Source organism: Parus major, chromosome Z (genome assembly GCF_001522545.3).
Source record: "Parus major isolate Abel chromosome Z, Parus_major1.1, whole genome shotgun sequence".
Lineage (NCBI taxonomy): Eukaryota > Metazoa > Chordata > Aves > Passeriformes > Paridae > Parus > Parus major.
Window position 1 is genome coordinate 33,268,650 of NC_031799.1, and position 23,323 is coordinate 33,291,972.

At 37.1% G+C, this 23,323-nt stretch overlaps 2 protein-coding genes across 4 annotated transcripts in view; one reads left to right on the plus strand and one right to left on the minus strand.

Moving 5' to 3' along the window:
* The window catches only part of FOCAD (focadhesin), a 92,895-nt gene that overhangs the window by 64,075 nt on the left and 5,497 nt on the right, over positions 1-23,323 (plus strand). For all 3 annotated transcript variants that reach the window (XM_015653065.2, XM_033511375.1, XM_033511376.1), the window contains 19 exons: positions 193-285; positions 2,134-2,222; positions 4,400-4,441; positions 5,738-5,846; positions 6,332-6,448; positions 6,801-7,039; positions 8,463-8,552; positions 11,261-11,408; positions 13,275-13,394; positions 14,108-14,230; positions 15,082-15,159; positions 15,571-15,642; positions 15,810-15,912; positions 16,988-17,068; positions 18,096-18,224; positions 19,163-19,278; positions 20,495-20,755; positions 21,385-21,474; positions 22,939-23,116. In XM_015653065.2, the coding sequence (XP_015508551.1) occupies positions 193-285; positions 2,134-2,222; positions 4,400-4,441; positions 5,738-5,846; positions 6,332-6,448; positions 6,801-7,039; positions 8,463-8,552; positions 11,261-11,408; positions 13,275-13,394; positions 14,108-14,230; positions 15,082-15,159; positions 15,571-15,642; positions 15,810-15,912; positions 16,988-17,068; positions 18,096-18,224; positions 19,163-19,278; positions 20,495-20,755; positions 21,385-21,474; positions 22,939-23,116 (2,278 nt within the window). The remainder of the gene's footprint in view (positions 1-192; positions 286-2,133; positions 2,223-4,399; positions 4,442-5,737; positions 5,847-6,331; positions 6,449-6,800; positions 7,040-8,462; positions 8,553-11,260; positions 11,409-13,274; positions 13,395-14,107; positions 14,231-15,081; positions 15,160-15,570; positions 15,643-15,809; positions 15,913-16,987; positions 17,069-18,095; positions 18,225-19,162; positions 19,279-20,494; positions 20,756-21,384; positions 21,475-22,938; positions 23,117-23,323) is intronic.
* HACD4 (3-hydroxyacyl-CoA dehydratase 4) overlaps positions 14,066-23,323 on the minus strand; it is a 37,696-nt gene continuing 28,438 nt past the window's right edge. Inside the window, exon 8 of the mRNA XM_033511377.1 lies at positions 14,066-15,935. Coding sequence (XP_033367268.1) covers positions 15,892-15,935 — 44 coding nt within the window. The 3' untranslated portion in view covers positions 14,066-15,891. The remainder of the gene's footprint in view (positions 15,936-23,323) is intronic.

The following is a 23,323-nucleotide window of genomic DNA, read 5'->3' on the forward strand; positions in this document are numbered from 1 at the left end:
AGGTAATGAAGTTGAAAACAACTTGGTGTGGGTAAAATCAGAAAGGAGAATGATTTTAGTTTCCTACAGCCATGTGTAATGGCCTGTGGAAAGGAGTGAATGTTTGTCTGCAAATCATAGACTAGAGAACATAGATTCTGCATATGTTAGACTAACTGTAATTGCTTCTAATCTTTCTGGTGTGTTGCACAGGTTAATATTCAGCCTTCTGAATGGCACCACTCCATACTGCTGCCCCAGACATGGCTAGGATTTATGAGTCGAACCTACAATGCAGTCCTGCAGGTAATTTTGAGATATATAAATAATATTGTGGACATTAATGCTTATCCAGGTGGTATGGATTTTAATTTTACAAGTAAGAACACTCTTACAAGTTACAAAAATGTTAAGCTTGAGGTGTTTAATTATAACATTTATAAAAAAGAAATAAAATGAGTCTTCAGCACAACCTGGGATACTTTTAGAAGTGCAGTTTCTATTTACAGTTCATGTTCATGCAGGTTTGTTCATGTGTTAACTTGCAGAATGTGTCAATTTTTAGAATTTCTAGAAGATTAAATTTTAGCTAGAGCTCTAACCTATTGCTTGGGTAGGAAGTTTGTAACAGTAGTACCACAAAGGAAACAGAAGCTGTCAAGGAATGATTCATTAAAAATAATTTCCCTTAATCAGCATGTAATCCTGCTGCACTGTAAGAGACTTTTCTTTCAGTTTTTTCAACCCTATATAATGAGTAGGAAATATCTTAAATCCTCTCTTTTATCAGGTTAGCTAACCTGGTATCTAGACCAATGTAGTATAATTTGATTTTCAACAGGAAAATTGTCTAAAAAAGGTTTAGCAAATAGCTTCCTCCCAGAATGTTTTCTTTGTGCTACTAGAATGGCTTATTTGTATTTCCAGGGGACATCAGCTGTTTTCAGCGCAAGCAGCTCAGGTTGCTGAATGAATTTCTAGAAGCTCTGACTGCTCCCTTTTTTGCTGTGCAGCAAAGGATACAGTTCTCTTATTTTCAAAACAATTTTTCTCTTGACCATCAACAAAATGCAAGGTCCTAAACCAAGCAAGCCCCATTACAAAACAAGCAGCAGCTATTCAGATTGCAGGTTTAGGTCTTGGGGGACATTGTCACTTGCATTTAATTACTTTCCTATTTTGCTTCCCTTCCAAGGCAGGATTTCACAAGAAGCTTAGCATGTACCAGATTTTTTTCTAAAGGATCTGTAGGATTTTTTGACATTTTACAGGACAATAGAGTCTATGTTCGTTGCTTCTTACTTCATCCTTTTGCTTTTGTAGTACATTTCATCAGAGGTGGCCAAAACAGACTACAGTATGAGTAGTCTGGATAGTACATAATTCAGTGTTTCTGAACTGCTATACTGCCTTCTTCTTAGTCAGTGTGTAGTATGTACTCCTTTAATCTCTATGGGGGGTCACTTTTTGAGTGAGACCTGGATCTTCAAGATTCACTGTGTTATATTTTCAGGTTGGTATGTACACCCAAACTACAGACATTCAGTACCAGAAAAACACAGCATATGTGCCTGTATTTTTTCCTTTAAGACCTAATAATCTGCTAAGGAGCAGTAATTAACACACTAAACAAGCTAAGTTATAGTTGAAACAATTGGAAACTATTGGAAAAATCGTTTGTTATAACATAAAACATGCTAGAGGGCAGAAAGAATGGTGTAGGAAATCACAGGGTGAGGTCAAAGTTATGTAAAGTAAAAGAATGAGGAATTCTGCTTTAAGCAGACCAGCAGGAAAGCGATGTTTTGCTGTTAGAATCCATTTTAGCTAGCAGGCTTCTAAAGCTCACTCCCTGCTTGTTGTAGCCCTTCCCAAGAGAACTTAGCTCTGCAAGTACTAGATAGATGCATCAGTATTTGTTGTCATTTATGCCATCTGCAGTTTGTTTTTCTTACTCAGAACAAAAAATTATGGATTCTTCACCTTGATATAGTGTATATTACAATGGGATCCCATATGGAATTCAGTCAAGTTCACTTACAAACTAGCCCTTAGGTTAGGCTACATGTGTTATCTGATTATTCTCCAAAGAAATCTTAAAATGTAAATTAATCTTATTATATAAGATCCATTTCTGACTTTGCAATTTTGCAGGGGAGGCAGGCTGAGCTGGAGATGCAGTTAAAACATGGAAAAGAGGATCCCGAAGAGGTGCAATACAAACAATTTACAGCCTGGCTATGGTAAGGAAGTGCCTGTGTACTCTTGATCACTTGTAATAGCAAGTAAGGGGACAGAGGGGGGCAAAGTTTGAAAGCCTTTAATTTTGCAAGTTTAAAGACTGTATGAGCACTAATGAAAAAAAAAAAACCAAAACAACCAAAACCCAAACCAAAACAACAAGCAACCACCACATGCAGTGACCATGGTGAGGAGAGGGCAGTGGAAAGAAAGACTATTGGGTAACTGTAAGGATTTCCATAGGCGCAGGTTGACATGCACCTTCCCCTCTACAGAGCCTAAAAGCATTGTATGGTGAGCATCAGGAAAGAATGAAAGAATTCCTGAATTGTAGGTTTTATAGGATGTTAAATGAGAAGGGTTATTCAAAGATAAAAATTTATTTCTTGAGAGTTTAATGAGCTGTTTCGCAGAAAATACCTTGGTAAAAGAGGTGTAAGTCACAGTCTGATATATGACATGGTGCACTGATGATAAGGTAGCATTTTTGAGTGTGAGGATGTTGTTTGAAAGCAAGCACATGGTGCACATCCTGGTCCATATCCTCCACCAATTCTGTTTCAGTCAAGTGAGAAGTGTCTCTCAGTCTGTCAGAATTTAGCCATGTGTGTGCATGGCCAGGAGAAGAAGGTGGGAAGTGGGAAGCGTCACAAGAGAAAAACTACCTATCCATGGACAGTATAAATATCTGGTTTTGTGCTTGTTCATAAGTGTTTTGGAAGTAAATATGTACAAAGCCAAAATGCTTTCTGTCTGTTTCAGTCAAAAAAAGTTCAGTGTTACTAAGTCCCACTCAAGAGTAAATCAGAATTTATGTCTATTTTATTCCAGCTAATTCTGGGATAGAGGCTTGTGTTGTAAGGTCCAGAATGCTATAGTGTTGTATAAAAGATCCTCTATCAATGACTCATCCCTTCCTTGATAGGGTGGAAAAAGGCCTGTAGCAGTGCTCCTTTTGTAGATTTCTCCTGAAAATATTTCTGCTCTGTATTTCCTAAATGGTGATAATGTAAGCTATGTCAAAAATAAACAGAATTCCCTTTTTCAGGAAAGAAATCAAAGCAGTAAATGAACTGGAGTCCAGTAATAGCTTTAGTTTCTTTTCCAGTTCACAGTTACTTACTTGGTTCCTCAGGGCCCTAACTTCAGTAGCTGTTAAGAATTTTTGTTGCTCACTGGGGTTAACCTAATTGTGGACAAGGTGGTGTAAACTTTAGTGCTAATTCTTTATTGCTTAAGTTTTGCATTTTTTTTTTGTGCAGTTTTGCATTGGTATTTACCAAGTTGTAAATGCTTCTATTGTGGTGGTTTTGAAACTGTGTGCAAAAGCAGTGTGATTATGAAGGAAAATCTGGGTAGGTTTCTTCGATAGCTTGAGTAACTCAGCCTTATGCAGTTTTATACATTCTGTACAACCTGTTTTAGGAGACATGCATTTTCAGTGTAAATGTCTTGAAAATTGTCTCTTTCTGTAGAATTTCATTCATGGCCGTGTAGAATTGTAGGTTTTAGACAGAGGATCTCTCTCCTCATCCACACCTTTCTGAGTAGGAGATTGATTGCATCTCTGCTTCAGTCTTGCTATAAATGCGAAACAAAACAACTGAAAACAAGTAGCTTATTAGAAATCAAATAAAACAATGTGTAAGAAATTGTAACCACTCCTGTGGCCTTAATTTAAATAGATTCAGGTTTATAGACCATGACATTGCATAACTGCCTGTAGTGGTTTCCAGAAATACAGTAAGGGTTGAATAAATTGTAATGCTTGTCCATTACTAAACATTCAGCTTTCATTACTATGGTAGAACATAGCACAATGATTTGGAAACTTACATATTTGATGCGCTCAGAAACCATATTTATGGCTATTGCATGAACCAGCATTTTATAAAAAGTGGTATTAAGCCAAATAAGAGTTCTTTATAAAACACTGGGGCATCTTTATAAAGCACCTGAGCATGAAGGTAATTGGGGTGTTGCATAGATTTCTTAAACACCAAATGCTTGTAATTATTTTGCACTGAGTCTTCTGATTGGCTGTTGTTAATAGCCTATGTTAACTGTTCTGATGCCAATGTTAATCTAGAATAGACAAATGTGAGACAGAAGAGATATATAGCTGAGTTCATGCTATACTATAATGAACATGGTGTAAATTCTTTCTGTTCTCTTGCAGGGTCAGAGATATGTTGACCGATGTCATCAAAGGTGCTTCCAAGTAAGAACTGCTAAATTACTACAGATGATGTTTTTTTCCCATATTTTCAATAGAGAGTGGGACACTGCTCCTTTTCCTCCTAGATCTTCTTAAGATGATTTTTACCTTCATTAAATTTAAAGCATCCAGGTTTCATGAGTGTTTAGATTTAGAAGTTTCTCTATGAGGTACATAGTGAAATGTAGCCTTTTAGAAGCTGATGATCAAATCAGCAAAGGTTCCATGCATAGAGTAGGAAATTACTTAAGGCAAAATATACTGAGAGACTTCAAAGAACTTAACTAAGTACATTGTTGTAATTATTTTCTAGTTCCTCTTATCTGAGAGGAGATAGTCTTACTGTTCCAAATGACAACATTCCACTAAGACTCATATTTCTTGCTTTAAAAAGCCAAATACTTTTACTGTGATAATGACATCTTTGAATCTGGAATAAATGCTAGATTGGTAGTGCAGGTATATTTTTACAGCAGCAGTAAAAGTTTTTAGAAATGGAAGACTGGTGCAAAAGACTGGCCTTACTGGCCTATAATTGGTCTAATACAGTTCTATTGTTCAGATACTTTTGTAAAACAACATAAGAGAGTTCCGTCAGGATTGTATTGCAGTGTGTTTTTCTGGGAATATCAACGTACTTCCTTATACAAAACTGAACACGGTTATGTTTTCCCTCATTATTGTCAGTGGCAGATTTTCTTTCTTAATTTCCTTAAAGGTTTGCACAGTCACAGAAATTAGTACTCTGAATCCTATAGCTTTCCATGATGTTAGTGTTTTTGTAGTGTAGGGAAATAATTCAAAACTTTATTTTAATCTGATATTTCAATAATGGCTGCTCTGCTCAATCTCCTCATGCTGTTGCAATGAAGTGGCACCTGTCTCTCTAGCATTCTCTGTTTGAAGATGTTTTTGTTTTTGTGCTCTGTGGAAATGGTACTAGCTAATACCAACTGCTGCACTGCTGTGAGTGCCACTTGCTCTGCAGGGTAGCAGTCTTTATTATAGTGGAAGAAAGCTTCTGTTTTTATACAACTTCATGTGTGCTAGCCTTTATATAAAAGACAGACAAGAAAAAAAAAAAAAGACTGGAACACTTCTCTCCTCCATTCTTTCTATAATTCCTGAAGATGAAATGTAACAGATTTCTGCTGAGCTAGAAGAGAGCCCGATGAAATTGCTAGGGGCAAAGGCCTTCCCTCCTGGATCACCTGTAGCATACCTTTTCAGCTTCAAGATACATGTTTTGTTGGCAGCATCTCTGTTGTGTTTCTTAACTGTTTGCTTTTTTCTGTTCAGAGACAGCCCAGTGGTGAAAGGAAATTCTATTTTTGCTTTAACTGGCCTTGCAGTTGCTGTAGCCAAATATGAAAGCAGCCTTTCTTCAGACACTGAAGGGGTGCCTGAGGTGAGTGAATCTGGGAGAGGGTCCCTTCTCTTAGTGGAATATAGAGAAGTAATATGACCAGGTGTTTGAGGGACTGGTAAGTGGATGTGAAGGACTTTACATTTTCAAGTTCAAATTTCACCATAGTCAGTGAATACCATCTCTCAGATGCTGTGATCTATACAGAAGCAAGTAAAGTGCATATGTGCCCTATCACAAGAGGTATAATGTCTAACTCATTTATTTGACCATTTTGACAGATGAGATAGGTCACTGTATGGACTCTTTTTTCATAATTTCATGATTTTTGTCTCCACTGAACAATACTTGATCAAAAGTCGTGTTTGTAAGTAAATGATGCTACTTACACTATGTAGGAATGACAAAATTATCTCATTCATGATGGATCACAGCTGGAGCATCAGCAGCTGAGCTTTTGTTTAGGTAGAACTTGATTTAAAAAAAAAATTATGATAATGATGATGAGTTTGATTTGAATTTTATAGACTGAACCTGATTTTATTCCTATGAAACACTGGATTTCGATGGTCACGGAGACCCTCTTGAGCATTGTCAATAGCCGCTACCAGCCTAAAGGTCAAGTCTTCCCATGGTTCTATCAGGTATGTGCTGTGGTACTGAAGGCCAGGCAATATAGCTCTATTTCATATCTGGAGTTCTAATTATGTTTTCTGTTCTGTTTGAACTGTAGTAGTTGGAATAGAGGAAAATAAAAACTTTTCTTGCTCTTGTTCATTTTCTTTCATTGTGCTTTCTGTTTATATTTGTGTTTGCCTGAAGTTTTTGACTTTATTATCAAAACTGTAAAAGCTTCAGGCAAGGAATGTCAGGCTGTAATACATCTGTGCTGCTGTTTGCTCTATAGATGTTTATTTTAAATTCCTCAGATGCTGAGTGTTATTACCTGGAAAGGAGTAAGAGAAAAAAAAAAGACTTTATTTTGTGTTTTTCTAGAAATCCTATTCAGGTGAAAATACTGCTAGCATTATAGCTCGATCCTGTGCGGCCACAGCGCTGTCTCTCCTGGTACCGATTTTCATTGTGTCATACAAGGAGAAGATTGAGGAGGTCCTGAGTATGCTGACTGACAGGTTACCTGGGAAAGCAAATGCTGATGAGTCTCAAGCTGTTCAAATCCACATGGGTCTTGGTTTAGGGATGTTCATCTCACGTTTGTATGAAGAAAAAGTCAGGTGAGAACTACCGTATTTAATGTAGTTGTGAAAGTAACTTCCTTTTTCTGCATGTGACCTTAAGCTCTGAGGAATTTAAGTATTTACAAGTCATAGGCAAATGATTCTTGAAGGACTTTGTAATGTTTCTTAAAATTTGCTTCTTATTATTAGTCTTCCCTCCCCACTTTAGCCCCCTCCAGAGCTATCCTAGGTATTTTGTCATTCTTTTGGGATGAGGGACTAATTTTCATAATACCCTGAGGTACAAAGTGCAAATCAGTCAGCTAGAAGAGCAACATATATGCTTTTAAATGAGATTAGTTATGCTGGAAGACATAATTGTAAAATAATTCACAGTTTTCTGTTCCTTTGTAAGTTGTGGGACAGTATTCACTTACATCATGTGAATTACACATACAAGAATGGAGCTACAATGGAAGTAGTGTAATGAACTGTCTTTAAAGCATGCTGTTACAGCTATGTTGTCAGCACAGAGGTGTTCTGAACTTGTTGGAAAATGCCCCCTTTTCAGAATGGTTGGCATCAGTTGCAAATTTCTGGTGATTCCAGAGAAATTAAGAAGTAAGTTTGGCTTTATACTCCTCCAGTTTCTTGACTGCTAGGGATTTTGTCTTCTTGTATACCTGTAAAAAATGTTTAATTAGTACACAAGCACAGGTACCAAACAGATTTGATTTGCAGTTTTTAATTTGCTCAGTGAAGCTAATGTTTCCAAGGCAGCTGCTTTCATTAAAACTGAAGCATTGCTGAGTTCTAATCTTCATGCTTTGGTGCCTTGATGCCTTGCTGCCACTGTCTCAGCCACATAACTTGGGAATGGACTACCTCTGGATGTTTAGTCAGTGGGCTGATCTACGTACAAGGGTTGAAAGACTCTTAAAGAGAAGGAAGTTACATCAGCCCAGTATTTTGGAGTATGTGGATCAGTATTTTGTGAGTTTGTGTTTCTTTCATTTCTGTGGTGAGGGGTATTCAGTGAATACATTTATCTAACCATTTCTTGCAGACTGGTTTTATTTTTTCATTGCCCTGCGTGATTTGAAAGCTTAATCTTACACATTCTTCAAAGCATTGTCTTGCAACAAATTAAAGCTCACAGGGTTGTGGCTATATCTTAGATCACAGAGCTAGTTTCAATTAAAGATGTCTTACTCATTATGAGAATGGAGTACATGTTTTATAAGAGGGGAGTCCATATGACATCTTTGGAGTGAGAACGTAAATGCTTCTTTTTTATCAGTAAGTGTTAGGCAATGAAGTAGAGAGAGATTGACAAAGCTAATAGTGTAAAATGTCATGAATCTTTAGCCTATAAATAGTTACAGGTCTGGCTGACATCATGTTTTATCAGGTACCTCCTCCTACTGTCAGACATTGGATATTATTTTATTTTTTTTTCTATTTTGGTTTGGTTTTGTAGTGATATACCTGGTCAGCAGATTAACTTGCTTCTCATGAAGTCCGTGGATGTGTTGGAGGACTGCTGCTTTGACACCAGCCTGGAGTACAAGTGAGTTTCCTTTATTGCTGATGATGCTTTATTTTGAACTCTACCTTTTTAATTGACACTTTCTGCCTTAATTCTACACAGAAAAGTTTAAGAATAGGATAAGGAGTACTTCCATATGATCACCAGCTCAGACTGGCTGCAAAAAGGCCCTTTGGAGAGCTACATGCTCTCTAAAACAGGCTTGGTCTACAATGCTTAAGCTTTTACAGTCAGGATTTGAAACTCCTAAGACAATAAAACACGTGTCAGTTGCCATGAGGTAATTAACATAGCATGGCAGCATGTTTCTTCCACAGTAGTCATTTCTCTTTAAAATCAGAAAAGGAACCACAGCATCTTGAGCGGCTCAGTGTGAGTGTTTTCTTTGATTTTGGACATTACTCTGCTTAGCTCTTCCCTGTTCAAAAGAAACAGCAATAATTCCCTTTTGCCTTCTCCCTCCTTTCTCCAGTGCACTTTCTGAAAAGCTCTGAGGAGTCACAGCTGTGCACCATTGGGCTGTGAATCTGTGTAGCTTAGTGAGGATTTCTGTTGCCTTTTGAGTGGCACAGGGTGAGACACACAGTATACAGGGACTGTACCAGCTGCACCCCTTTGTCATGTGTGTTGCTGCTGGTTCGTGCAGCCTATTAGCTGGAGATCAAAGCCTCAGAGAAGAGCCAAGCCACTTCTCTGGCAACAAGAGGTTGACAGAAGAATATGAAACAATGGAGCAAGCAGGAGAGGGAAGATTGAAAAGGGGGTAGTTTTTTGTGCTGCCTATGGTTTTTGAGGGTTAAGAGGAAGTTGGTGTCTAGTATGAGTTCTGTCTGTGAGCAAAGAAGTAATGTAAAGCTGTACATGTTGCAGAGTTGTCCAAATTCTGCATTTTTGTACTTGTAAACTGCTGTTCCAAAGGAAGATCTTTTCCAGCCTTTTATTCCAGCGTGACACAGGCATGATCAGCTGTGAGGCATGAGCATTTTCGCCAGTGTTTCACCCCTGCTAAACTGGTGATTTTCATTAAAAACAGCCTGACACTGTTTTGAGCATGGGTCTGCTGAGCAGTGTGGGTGTGGGAATTGGTGCTGTCCAGGTTCAGCTGTGCCCAGTGGAAAGCAGGACTCTCTGCAGCCTGATGCTCTGGAATTAAAACACTTAAAATATGCTGGGAAATCTGAGATATCATGTAGATGAAATATATCTAAATACTTATTTTATGTAGCTCACAAATAAGGTAGCCAAGTGAGAACAATTCTTAGGTACAAAAAGCAGAACAGAGAAAGTGAAGTTTTAATCTTGCTTTAGTCTCCAATTTTAAGTCTTTATTAACAGCATCTAACATAAAATACTGTACCTCTAATGAGAAATTCCATTTTCTTTCTATGTAGTTTTGTCAACAAGCAGTAACGTAAACTTGAATTTAGAACTTACGTATGTAAGCCATGTCTTTGTTTAGTTGGCTATTCATGAATTCAGATACACCAGTTACTTGAAAAGGTTTGTTTGATCTTTGCTGGAAAAAAATACCATGCCCAAGATGCCCCTCCACGTCTTCTAGCCACATGCAATCATCCTTAATCTCCAGTTACTGTAAAATACTATCTTAAAAATACGACTGAAGTTATTCTCAGATGTTTCTTTTTTACCTAGCTGAGTAAAAGCAGCAGCTCTTTCTTTTTTTAAATTGGATAGGAGAAGCTTAGGCGAATGCCTAAGATCCAGCCATGTTCATTAGCTTGCTGCTTGCTACAAGCAGTGTCAGGGAGATGTGCAAGGGGGGGAAAAAATAATCTACAGGTAAGACCTATTGTGGAGCAGTGAGAGATCACCTTCAGAGCAGTAAGTGTCTGCTATGTTTTAGTATCTCATAATGGAAGCCAGAACTGTTTGGAAGTTTTCTGACAAAACTGATGACTTGGAACTTGTTATAGGAGCACACATGCAGAATTTAGTAAAAGATCTTTGGTCCAGAATGGAATTTCTGCTAAAATCTGAAAACAAGGCGGAGACTGTGGACATGCTGGTGCCAGCTGCCCTATTAAATTATCTCCTTTGAAACTATGTTCTTGTTGCAGTTTTAATCATCTTCAGCATCAAACAGTATTGTGCTGGATATATCTACCCTGATGAAGCTGCTCCACTATAGCATATGCAAATTTTCGTACATACAGGTTAGAATGCACCCCTGACCATTCCTGTTTAAGAAATGTAGGTGAATACCTTAATCTCTACAGCTATCTTAGCAGCTCTCTAGCTTAATCACTAAATTTCATTACTTTTGCAAATTAAACAATTCTTGGAGGAGTCTGACAGCAGCAGATGCTAATACACCTAGTGAACCTACAATTATTATTTTTAACTGGGATTTCCTAGTATATACTATCAGGATAAATTGCACATAGAAATTTGGATCTGTATGTCTTTCATACTGATTTTTGGTGATTTTTGTTTTGGTTCTTCAGAGGCAGAAGGAATCATGAGGCTGTATGTGTAGGATTTATTATTTAAATACACATTTTCTTCTTATGCTCTTCTTTTATCTGGTGTTTCCCGAAAAGGATGTGTGAAATAAAAACCATTTGCAAAATCGACTGTGGTAATAAATTGTCTACAGGGCTAGTTATCAGGCAAGGCCAAGAGCTCATCTTGCCTACAAACTTTGTTGGGGTGTAAAGGGAGTTCAGACCAACCAAAGCATACTTAATCCTTTCTGTTTTCTCTTAAAGCACTGGATGTATTTTAGGAGTAGGACTTGTTCTTTCATTTATGAGTCACAGTAGCCAAACAGAATCACGAGTGCACGTTTCTGCTTCATTGCGAAAACTCTGCAAATACCTGGACAGCAGTGAGTACCAGAGCAGAGGAATCCAGGAGGTATGATCTATTTTATCACAAATTTTAAGTCTTCTTTTTATTTTATTGCCTCCTTTTAATAACTTTAGTCTTTCTGCTGAAACTTTTTATTTGTCGTACTGAAAAGCTTGATTTCTGCTTTTTCTTTCACAATATATGGGTTTATGTCTGCTGGAAAAAAAAAAAAAAAGACAGTAACAGCAATATAAGAATAGAATAATGTGTAATGCTTTACAGAAATTAAGAAAGATAACAGGCATGATCCTTTAAAGGTCTTCTTTAATTCCTTAACCCCAAATTAAATTGTTAAAAGTTGGATCATGATTAACTATGAATATGGGTCTCTTACATGGGTCTCTCTCTGTTTACTTCTCATCTGATCTACTAAAAGGAGACAGCAGCTTACTCTCAGAGAGAACATAATGCTAATACTTCCTCTTTCAATACGCCTTTTGTATACTTCTTTGAAATTTGGTGTCAGTAGCTAATGTGAATTTTGTACTTGTGCATGCTATTGCCCCATTTACTATTCTCTGTGTTTCGAACACTTATATTGAGCCCTGCATTTTCAGGGAGGTTTTTTCCAGGGTATGTCCTGTAAGTTTTGACATGGTTTGTGTACTTAGCCTGTAATTCTGCTGAGGTAAAACTTGAGAATGAAAATGGATGACACTCAAACAGTTTACAACAGAAAACAAAAATCAAAAAAAGCAGGTGTTTTGCACAAGAAAAGCAACCCTGTCTGTACATGATGTATATAAGCCTGGAGCAGCTGAGTAGTTGAGTTGCATAATCCTGTTTTTCCTATGGGACTTAATAGAGATTGATAGTATTGTTCTTTTCCCCTGTTGGTAGTGTTCTGAAAGCTCTTTATTAAATATCTTCCTCGATGGAGTTTTATTTTTTTGGCAGTACATATGTGTTGGGGATTAGCCTTTTATGGTTTATGGTTCATGCATTAACGTTACTTACAGCTATGAAATAAGAGAGATCTTCAAGTGCATTATTGAAATTAAACTGAGTTCAATACAGCAAATTCTGAGATGAGGGGAAGCAGCTGTTTAACATTATGAGACAGTTTGGAACGAGAAGCAAAAGTTACCCTTTGCAACTAAAACCTCTGTAAGGATTTGTACAAATGAGTAAAATTTGGGCAGCATTCTAGGATGAATGCTACTATATGAGATGCACAAGAGGCTCTTTGAGAGCTGTAAATGATTTGGATATAACCAGTACTTGAGAATTTTGGCCTGCTGCAGCAATAGATACAATCTGCGCATTACTTGCTACAAGTCAAATTGATGTCAATCCTGCATAGTAGGTGGGTGCTATCACCTGCTCTCACCTGCTTCACTCAGAGTCATGGAGTCTTTGGTACAGAGGAGGTTAAACACTTGGCACACCTGCTTTGTTGGTAGTTCAGACTCCACCTGCTTTGTTGGTAGTTCAGACTCCACCTCCTTATTCTCCATGGCTAAGGCAGGAGAACAGAAAAACCATGTTGCTGGTGAATCTTTCTGCAAGGGCAGGAGGCTGGTGTTGTGGGCTGTGTGGCCTGGTGGACCTGCTTGTAGTCCTCACGGGAGCACGGCATGCTGAGCATGCTTATGTACATAATGATCAGGTAACTTGTGTTGAGACAACAGCTAAATTTGTGTGGAAGGTCAGGAGTTTGACCTCTGTAAAATCAGAAGTACTTCCAAGCTTTAGCTGTGTTTGTTTAGTATTACTAGCATCTTTGAAGAGTCTTTCAGAGAGGGAATAAATATCTGAAAGTATAAACTGAAAATGTTACATCTGTTCTATCATGCTGGCACATTATTCAATGTGACCATTTCTACAATGAGCTTGATTAGACTCTAGTTAATGAAGTAAAATTTTTTTCAGGTGCTTGCCTATTCTGTGGCCTGTTCCAGTGTCTCTGCTTTCAGTGTTGGAATCATAGAAGCAGCTGAGGCTGAGAAGGCTATGAACAAGCTACGGACCTTAGCAGAAGATAATCAGCAGGTAATAACTCTGTATTTGCGCTTTGCTTCAGTTCTCTTACTCTCTTTATCTGTTTAGTACTGGATACTGCTTCACCAAAACTGTAATTCAAGACAATTATATTGATCTTCTTTCATCATTAAGTAATACTGAATGTATTTTGCATACCGTGCAATTACGAAGACTACCACTTGATTTCATTAATGCGTATAGTGATTAAAAGACAGTAAAAGAAAAGCAAATTGTATGTGTTTGATTGCGTTTAGAAGATAAATTGTGACGTTTGATGTCATTAGTCACTGTATCCTGTTATTTTTTGTCTCTATAGTCTTAATATTTTAGTGCAAGTTCTTTCTGGTTAATGTTTGTCAGGAAATGAAGGAACCAAGGAGAGACAACCATTTTGAGTCAAAGCCTGCTATTATATTAATCAACAGTTCAGAATGTTTATCTGAAAAATAAGTCAGAGCTAATTACTTGTGCTAGGGCTTTTTATCTTTATATCAGAAAGTCTGCTCTAAAACAAAGGCTCTATGTGCCAAAGATTTAATCCCAGAAAATCCCATGTCACTTGAAATAAGAAAGCATCTGGTATTCTAGACAAAGATGTTACCTCTAATACTCTAATTGGGAAATAATACTAATATGCAAGTAATGTTTCAATAATAAATGTATAAAAGAATACAGACTCCTTTGTAAAATCTGGTTTTTAATAAGTTCTTTTCACCTTACAGACCTACAGTTTTGCTTTAGCTTTAGGTGCAATAGTACATGGATTGTCAGCTTGTGGTCATGGGAAAGCTGAAGACCTGAGTAACAGACTAATGCCAGCCTGGATAAAAACTGTGCTTGCAGAGGTAAAGGAGTTTGAGTGCATATCCTGAGTTTTGTAGTTGTTTTGTTGTTTTGATTTTTTTTTGCATGGGTGAGAGTAGAGGAGGTGGGAAAGCAATAGTGTGCAGTTTAAAATTAACAGTAGGAACAAAATTTTCCTTGCTCTTCTGCAGGAGTGATGCTAGGAGAAGTTATGACTGTCTGAATATGCTTCTTGATTGATATTTGGAAGCAAGAGTATAACTTTGGACTGTTTGCTAAAGGGAAAGAAACCCCTGTTTCTCTTCTACTTCGAAAATTTATGAGAAATGCGTATCTCAATGAGGTCTTAATTTGGACATTTTCTCTAATTTGAAACAGTATGCAAGGATAAATTCTAGGTTATTAAGTGAAAATGTCTTGTGCAATCAGGTGCTGCTTGTCAAAAGTAGAAGAAATTAAGGGTGATTATAGTGCCTTAGTCATTATAATAATTTCAGTTTATCTGGAAAAGTTAGGTGTTCCAAATCAAACTCTAAACCTACACATTTAGAATTCAGCTGAAGGTAATTATTAATAAAGAAACTGTTTTTGAGTTAAATTGCACTGATACATTTTGTGGAATACAGATTGTGCTAGGGAAAAAAGTGATTTCTCAATCCATGGTGATTTCACATTTGGAGGCGTGAGAAGGAAGCTCCATATAAAGCTTTGATTCATCAAGAAAGGGATTAGTATTATCTACCGTGCTGAAGTCTGATCTGAAAAGGCTGTTGGGATTAGAGGTGTACTGATGATAGTAGTCAGGGTTTTTAAGTTGAAAGAAACAAGCATTTTGTCCTACTGTAGTGTTGTGTCATCACATTGGCTCACTGGTCCTGAATTATGCTTCCAGGGTTTTCCAACAATGGAGCGTCTGGCTGCTGTCAGTGGGCTAGTTGCACTGGTGGGCTCTGAAGGAGGCATGATACAGGTGAGAATGTGCTTATTCTTATATATTCTTATTCTGTATATATATTCTTATGTACCATAATATCATGGAAAAATTTGGCTAGAAGGCAGGATGGGATGTATCCTCCCCATTCCTGCAGCAATGGCTGTAAACCAAGACATCACATTTTTGCAATAATTCATGTTGGGTATGAACCAAGCAATTGAATTGCAGTGCATAAAATGGGGTTTGTTCCATTTTGTCATCATATGGCCCATGTTCAGTGCCACTGAGGAAAAGCTTGCAGCCATGTGAGCTTTCTCATTTTCTCTCTCCCAGTCCCTAGAGAAAGGCATGGGTACAAATGTAATCTGTTTTCAGAATTTTCTCTCTGTTTGTTGCTTCTTCTTCTACCTCTTACAAAATTCACCTTCTTTTCTTTTCCTCTTGCAGCTGAAATCTGAGACCATCCAGTCCTCACAGTTTCAAAGTAAGCGAAATGAAGTGATCAGAACCCTTACACAGGTAAGAAGGCAGACTTCCGTTTCCTCCTTTGGATATTGCACTACCGTACCTTCATGCCTTGCACAAGCAGGCCAAGTCTGTTTGAAAGAAACTACATAATCCTTTATCCAGCTTGAATGAGGCAGTGTAGGGGAATCCATCTAACTAGTGGTTTATTGTCTCAACAGATAATTAGTCTCTCAGAGCAGATTGGTCTTCAGACAAATGCAGTAAGACTTCTGGGACGTCTTCACATGTCCTGTTTGTCTTCTACACAGAACAGGGCATCTGGTAAGATGCTTTATTACTGCTTCCTAAATAACATATAGAAATAGCACATCACTAAAAAGACAGTGGGAGACACATTAGATAATACAAGTTAGACACTGCTTTGAGATCTCACGGTCCACTATGCCGAAAGGTTGGAACATGAAGCAGAAATCAGTGTGCTGATCCCCACATCTGCTTTTACTTGCAGTATGAAAGTAAGGTTCTAAATTGTTCTGGTCAAACTTGTGTATTGCTTCTTTAGTTTTTTATAGGATAAACAGTAAATAGGTTTTACAGTTCCTACAGCACATCTATTTCACATCTACTCCATGCCATTTAGAACTGATTCATATACTGTCTGTTTTAGCACTTACCACTGCATAAAAAAAATCAATACTTAAAAACTAGTCTAGAGCAAGACCAAGCTGACTTTTTAAGTATTTTTCTAGAACGAGATCTTCTCTGGTTAGCTGAAATAAAAAAAAAATAGTGCTCTGTGCCCTTTCAGGGCAGCTGATGCATCACTACCTTAAAGTGTTGTTTCAATATCCATTGTTAAAAAAAAGCTGAATAATTAATCGTTAATGAAATACCAGCACTAAACTAATTAAGTTGAAGCTCTTCACTTTGGTGGGAACTAAACTGGGAACCAAAACCACAAAGCATAGATGAAATCACAGAGGAAAGTCTCTCAAAGTTTCTGCTTTTATGTATGCCTGCATGTATGCCTAAGGGTTAGATAGATATGGAATGTCTCTGCTGCATTTAACTTCCTAAAATTTGAAGTGCTCCCTTTCAAATTCCAGCTTGCAGTGCCCAATATATTTTTAAGGAAGTTCTTATCCCTGGCTTTTCAGTTGATCCGTGAGTTTGTTTTTTCAGATCTGGCACCTTTCACCACAAGAGATGTTTAGCTTGCCTTAGAGGTGAAAAGGCCAATACATCTATCAATCTTGGGGTCTAAATACTCTGAGTCACCTACAGAATCAGTTAGCTCAAACACAGCTCAGTTTGGCATTTAAATTTACATGGGAGCAGAAGGTTATAATTTCTGCTGATGATGTTTTAAAATATAAACATCTTTTTATCTTCACAGTTCCTCCAGATTTTAGCTACTTACCTGTAAACAGCTTTATCAGGGCAGCCATTGACTTTGCCATTGAAAGTGGAAAGAAAGGTAAGGATCAAACTACATTGTCCCTCTGGGAAATTTCTTACAGCTATAAAAGGTGACCTTAAACACTTGCTTTTATTTGCTAAGAGAACTTTTCCAAGTACAAATTTGAACTTCACTAATATGAGGTATTTAAAATAGAAATTTAATTACACTCAAAATGATTAGGTAATATTGTGTAGTTAGGACTCCAGTTTTCTCCACCTAGGTTTTGACTTTTAAAATTCTTTCCTTGAGATGATGTTTCTTCCCTGTGAGAATGAAGTCAAATCATTTTAAGGGTGTGCTCAGTTAATACTCCATCATCAGACTGACTTTCTGCTGTCCCTTATTTCAGTGATGCTGGGTTAAGATTCTCTGTAACAGAGTGGTATTAAACAGATCACTGCTGTGATAGATGGAAAGAAGCCTGAAGAAAGTATGGTCTTACATGAGGAAGCCTGGTAAAAGAGAGATGTGTTGGAGTAGTCTTAAGGGAAATAGAGAGAGAGGATTGTTCCTATGTGGAACTAAGTGAGCTCGCTGCCATGCTATGAAGCAAGCTTTGTTTAAATGGAGGTTAAAATGCCCACGTTTTGATTCCAGGAGGACTGAGTTAACTTAGTGGACATAACTTGGTATGTAGCAAAGGTTAGCACTAATGTGACCGTTCTTTTGGCCTGCATCTAAAAGATGAGAAAGGAAAGCAATGCCAGAAAACTTTTCTGTTCTCCCAATAAGAAATGGAAAAATACTGCCTTACTAGGTGTAGAATATCTGTAATTAACTTATAAATTGACTCAAGAGAAAGGGACCAGAAAGTTTCTATTTATTAGTAACAAGAAGCCATTTTGACAGGAGATTAAAAATGTAACTGTTCATTATAAATGAGATGTCTAGTTCTCAGATGCAAAAGGAAGTAACAGTGATTTTGTAACACTTTTCTGTTCTTTTCTATGGCTTGAACTACAGTGCAATGTTGACATATTTTGGTGAGCTGTTCAGCCAAATATGTGTGTATAAAATTCAGACTTTGAATCTTCTGTTCTAGGCCCTGAATCTGTCCCAGCTGAGCTGGTGAAAGTAGCACTGGCACCCATTGCATTAGTTGGAGAAAGCTATCAGTATCCACCTGTAAACTGGGCATCCATTCTTTCTCCTTTGATGAGGCTGGACTTCGGTAAGAGTAGTACTTTTCTATTAAGACTTTGATATTTGTCACAAGAGTTCTCTACTAATACAGCTTTCACAAACTTTGGAGCCCTCTTCAGGACTTGAAATTAGTGCAGTGGTTAGTTATATTGTGCTTTCAAGGCCGACTTTCTGTTTGCATATATATGTATATTTGTCATCACCATGTGGGCACTATTTTAACTGAAGAAAAACTAAAGAAGATGAGAGCTGAGAAGTTTTCTAAAACCTTGGGGAAAGTGGCCTTAATATTTAATTTGAACTATTTACAAGAGCCCATCATAAAACTCAACTAATTGTATCCTGTTTTCAGTACCTGCTAAATGTTTGGTAGTTCGTCTAGCTATCACTATTTTGAAATGCACTTCCTACTAAATTACACGGGGTGATAATTTTCAAAATAATGGAAAAAGTTCCCTATACTGAAGTGTGCGATTCTTATGAAACTTGTTAAATGTGTGGAGTTTTTTTTTTTATTTCTGCTTTTCACTTAGGAGTCTTATTTTTGTAAATGAGGGAATTTGCAGAGGAAACAGTACATGTGTTTTGTAGCTGTTTTTAGATTTCAGACAGCATCATAGTCCAGGAATATTGACTCATTTTTCTTTTTGTGGATAAAATCTTAGTTTTATTTAGCAAGGACTTCTTTAAAAAAAAAATTACTTTTCTTATCATTCCCTCATTTTTTGTTCCTGAGCAAATTGAAATAACTTGAATAAATGCTGATACTGCTTGTTGAAAGTGCACGAATAGAAAGAAGAGTCTTCTAAAATGTATGTGTTAAAAACTTTAAGTAGGATTTTTAGAAAAATAAATTGTAATGTGGTGCTCTAGTAGAACAATAACCCTCCTTTATTTTATGAGTTGAGAACAAATGTAAAGGGAAAATAATTTCACTGTAACTTAACTTGTTTTCTTCTGTTTTAGGTGATGAGGTGAAACATCTCTGTCTTGAACTGGCTGTGACACAGGCCCAGTCATCTCAAAATGCAGCAATGCTTTTAGGGATGTGGGTGGCACCTCCCCTTATCTACAGTCTCAGTGTACGTATGTCAGAAAACTTGTGGGAGCTCAGCACCTCTTTCATATAAAATTCCTCAGTGATAATGTTTAGGCTGTTTCATCAGAGAAGTGTTACTGGGTTCAGAAGTCTTCAGAAATACCATTTAGTGAGTATTTATAGTGGGAGAAAGGTTATTCTGGGGCCTTAAAATTCAAGGCAGACTTAAGACCTGCTACAGTGATTTTACTTTACTGCTTAGGGCCTTTTTTCTCTCTCTCATTTCATGCTATAGTGCTGATAACCTGGAGACATAAAGCATGGCATGTAGGGAGAAAAAGTATATTTTATTATACAAGCTGATAGTCCATAAAAAAAAGCCGACCCTAATCTGTCCAAAAGTTTACCTGTTTTTTCTAGCAAGGTCTCTTGATCTAGCTAACTAATAAAAAAATCTGTGTCTTGAAAACCTTGCCTTAATTTTGTAGATACCCAAGAGAACAACCTACAGGATAATCAAATTTAGTCTTATCCTTAATTGCTGTTCTGTTCTTCTGGAATTAAATGTGGATTCCACGGTACAGTATGTAAAACTCCCTGAATCCCACAGAGCACTTCACTGCACATTTCTGTCATTTTATACAAGTTCAGGAGCAGATTCATTACAGTTGCCAGAAAATTAATTGTTTGTGTCTGTGATCTCTTCAGGGAGTGTTTTTAGTTTTAATTCATTAGTCTTAGATACACAAACACTTGCTGGCAGTTTTAGGGTACACAATTGGTAAGGTACCAAAAAAAAGATTTTTCTTCTGACTACCACTTTCCAGCTGCAGTGGGAAGGGGAGGTCACAAAATGAGGTGAGCCACAGCGTACGTAAGCTCTGCATTTCGTACAGGTTACATTCTTCTTCACTAGCTAGCAACGTTAATGGTTCTATGACTATCATACTTCTGTCTGGACAGTTGCATGTTTTATGTAGGAATGCAGTGGGCACTAGGTAATAAAATTTGTCTGTCCATATGGAGATGTGATGCCTAAGGTTCATCAAAAGTAAGTTCTTCAGGTTTTAATGAAAACAGAATACTGACATTTTTGAACTCTTTTTAATTCAAAAAATTCATCAAAAAAGGGAAGAAGAAAATAACTGAGAAATATTTATGACTTTTAAGTGCTTTTATAAATAGTGTTTGAGCCACTCTTTTTATAATTTTATCCAACAATAGTTCAAGGTCAGTGAGCAAAACTTTTTCCTTTTCAGATGAAAACTCAGAAATACCTTTTCATGTCCCTGTCCCTGTGGATGCAACATGTCGCAGAAGACAAACTGCAGTCTTTTACAGAAGTGCTTCTCATACAACAGTTTGAAGTGAAGAACCGCACAAAAAGGCCAGAAATTTGCCAGTGTGTTCTACAAGGGCTCATCCAGGCAATGAAACTTCCCAACCCTGCCCAGTTTTGCTGGAGCTTTTTGTGTCAGGCTGTGGAGAAAATATATGAGCTTCTTCCAAATGAGGTTCAGGTAAGAAGTATGTATGCAGTGTATGAACACTGTAGCTAGGTATTTTTTTAAGGATGGCAAGTCCCATCTTTTTGCACTGATGCATCAGATTTGAAACATGAATTAGATGTACAGTTTTTAATGATAATAGTTAAAATAGCCACATAATTTCAATTTAAGTTATTTTTGGTTATTTTAGAATAAAATAATGTCGTGACAGTCTAATGTGCACTCCTTCCTTACAAATTATTTGGTAATGGGAAAATACAGTATTAGTACTGAACTAAATGTTACTGAGAGAGAAGAGGTGAACAATGAGAAGGTTTTCTTTTTCTCACAGAGGATTCAGCTTCTCACAGTGATTTAAAGAAACTACTTAGCTGCAGAAATTACTTCCAAAGAATGGCACTTTGCCGTTAAAAATAAAATAAACTCTTTCAAAGTATTCAAGTACCATTATTCTTGTAGATTGATTTATGTTGAATTCCCCAGAAAATACAGAATTTCTGAAGTAGATTACGTAAAGTGAGACTAGATGATAGATTAATTATTCATCATTATCATTAACAAGTTCCTAAACTCATCAATTTTGATGGTGAAGAAAGCAGGAAATAGGCTATTTAGACATGCTTTTACTTTTCTGTTTGCAGAGAAGTGAACTGGAGATGTATGTTGACGTAGCAAGATGTATTTCAGAAATGGCCGATTCAGAGATCAATCGCATTGTCCAGATCTCCAAGGTAACTACGTCTTAATTCTGCTCTTTTATCATCAGATCATGTGAAACAAGCAACCTTGTCATTTTTGTCACCAGACTATTTTAGCTCATTAGGACCATGTAATTGTTTTATCTGACATGTAGGTAAAAGTGTTCTGCTGGCAGTAGAGAGAAGCAGAAGTGATAAGAATCCGTATTCCAGACTTTATCAAAGCAACTGAAATACTCGTGATTTCACCTGGGAGGTTTGAACCGGAGAGTCTTAACTAACCGGGTCAGGTGGGGATTGGCCTCTTCTCTCAGGCAGCCAGTCCCAGACAGGACAAGAACACACAGTCTTAAGCTGCACCAGGAGAGATTTAGGCTGGACATTAGGAAGAATTACTTCACAGAAAGGTTGATTAGACCTTTGAATGGGAATGTCATCCTAGGGAGATGGTGGATACACTGCCCTCAGAGGGGTTTAAGGAAAGACTTAAGACATTCAAGGATGTGACACTCAGTGCTGAGGTCTAGTTGACATGGTATTGTTCAACCATATGGTAGACTTGATAATCTCATAGGTCTTTTCCAACCTACCTGATTCTGTGATTCTGAGAATTACTTACATTAGCAGAGCAGGAATGGTGTGAACCAGAGTGGTGTTATATCTTCTAAATTTCAGACCAGTAATGCAAACAGAAGACTGTAGTCCTCTTTGGTTAATATACCCTCATGCTTGAAATTGGGCTGTAAATGCATCCTGGTGACTAGCTGTCCGTGAACTGGTGGATCTGTGCTTCAGTTAAAAATGTGAAATAATTGACTGAAAAACCTTTCATTCTTGACTTTATGTTCTATATTTACATTCACACTGGTGGACAAGATGACTGAGGATGATAATGGAATAAAAAAAGCTTTCATCTTGTAGCTCACCAGTGGAATCAATTAGCAATGGAATTCGTACCAGCTGAAATGCTAAGGAAATGACCTGTGTGGAAGAACTTGATGTTTTCAGATCAAGCTTTTAAAAACAAACGTCTGTGATGTAAAGCCCCCTGTTCTGCTTGCTATCAGATTCACTAGACCATCAAGCATTCAAATAGGTTGTGGAAGCTGAACTGTCATTTCCTTATGTTTTTCAGTTCTTATTTCACACTGGAAAACATCATTTAAGTAAACCTCTTTTTGTCACTGCAGTGCATCTATCTTGCAGGAAGACTTGAGTGTCTAGAACTGTTAAGCTGGTTCATTCCATTTCAAAGAGGCATGTAAAATCTAAAGCAGGATGAAAAGAAGTTCCACTGAGTTACACTTTGCTGGACTATTTCAAACAGTGTAAAGTTCAAGTGATATATACAGTCTTCTATTTAATAATTTGTCTTGAGGAAAACTGAGTCTACTAGTTACTCTAAGAGTTTCTTTTTTTATAAAGAGGAATGCAAAATTTACTGTTCCCACAAGTAGCATACCTTTCAATTTAACCTTTTTTTAATTCTATTTGCAGAACAATATAGAGAAGGCAACGTTCATGAAAGTGTATTTAATTTCTCAAGGCAGATTGTCTCTGACAAACTTGAGTGCTGTGATTGAAACTGTGGCAGGATATCAGCAGAAAGAAAATATTTTATGGATGTTCTTGCATGGTTTCTATCATGCTCGCATTGTGAGACATGAAAATACAGGTAAGATTAGGCTTAAAGTAAAATCAGCAATCCAGTCAACAGATATTTATGAATATACACCGATTCCCTTAAAATAATTTTAAAATGCTTTAACTAAAGTGTTTTTAAATTCTTCCATATTAGAAACTATTGTCTTCAGAATTCTTGTGTTATTCAAATACTTGTATCAAACTTTTCTTTTATGTTTTTCTCCAGTTACTTCTTTTT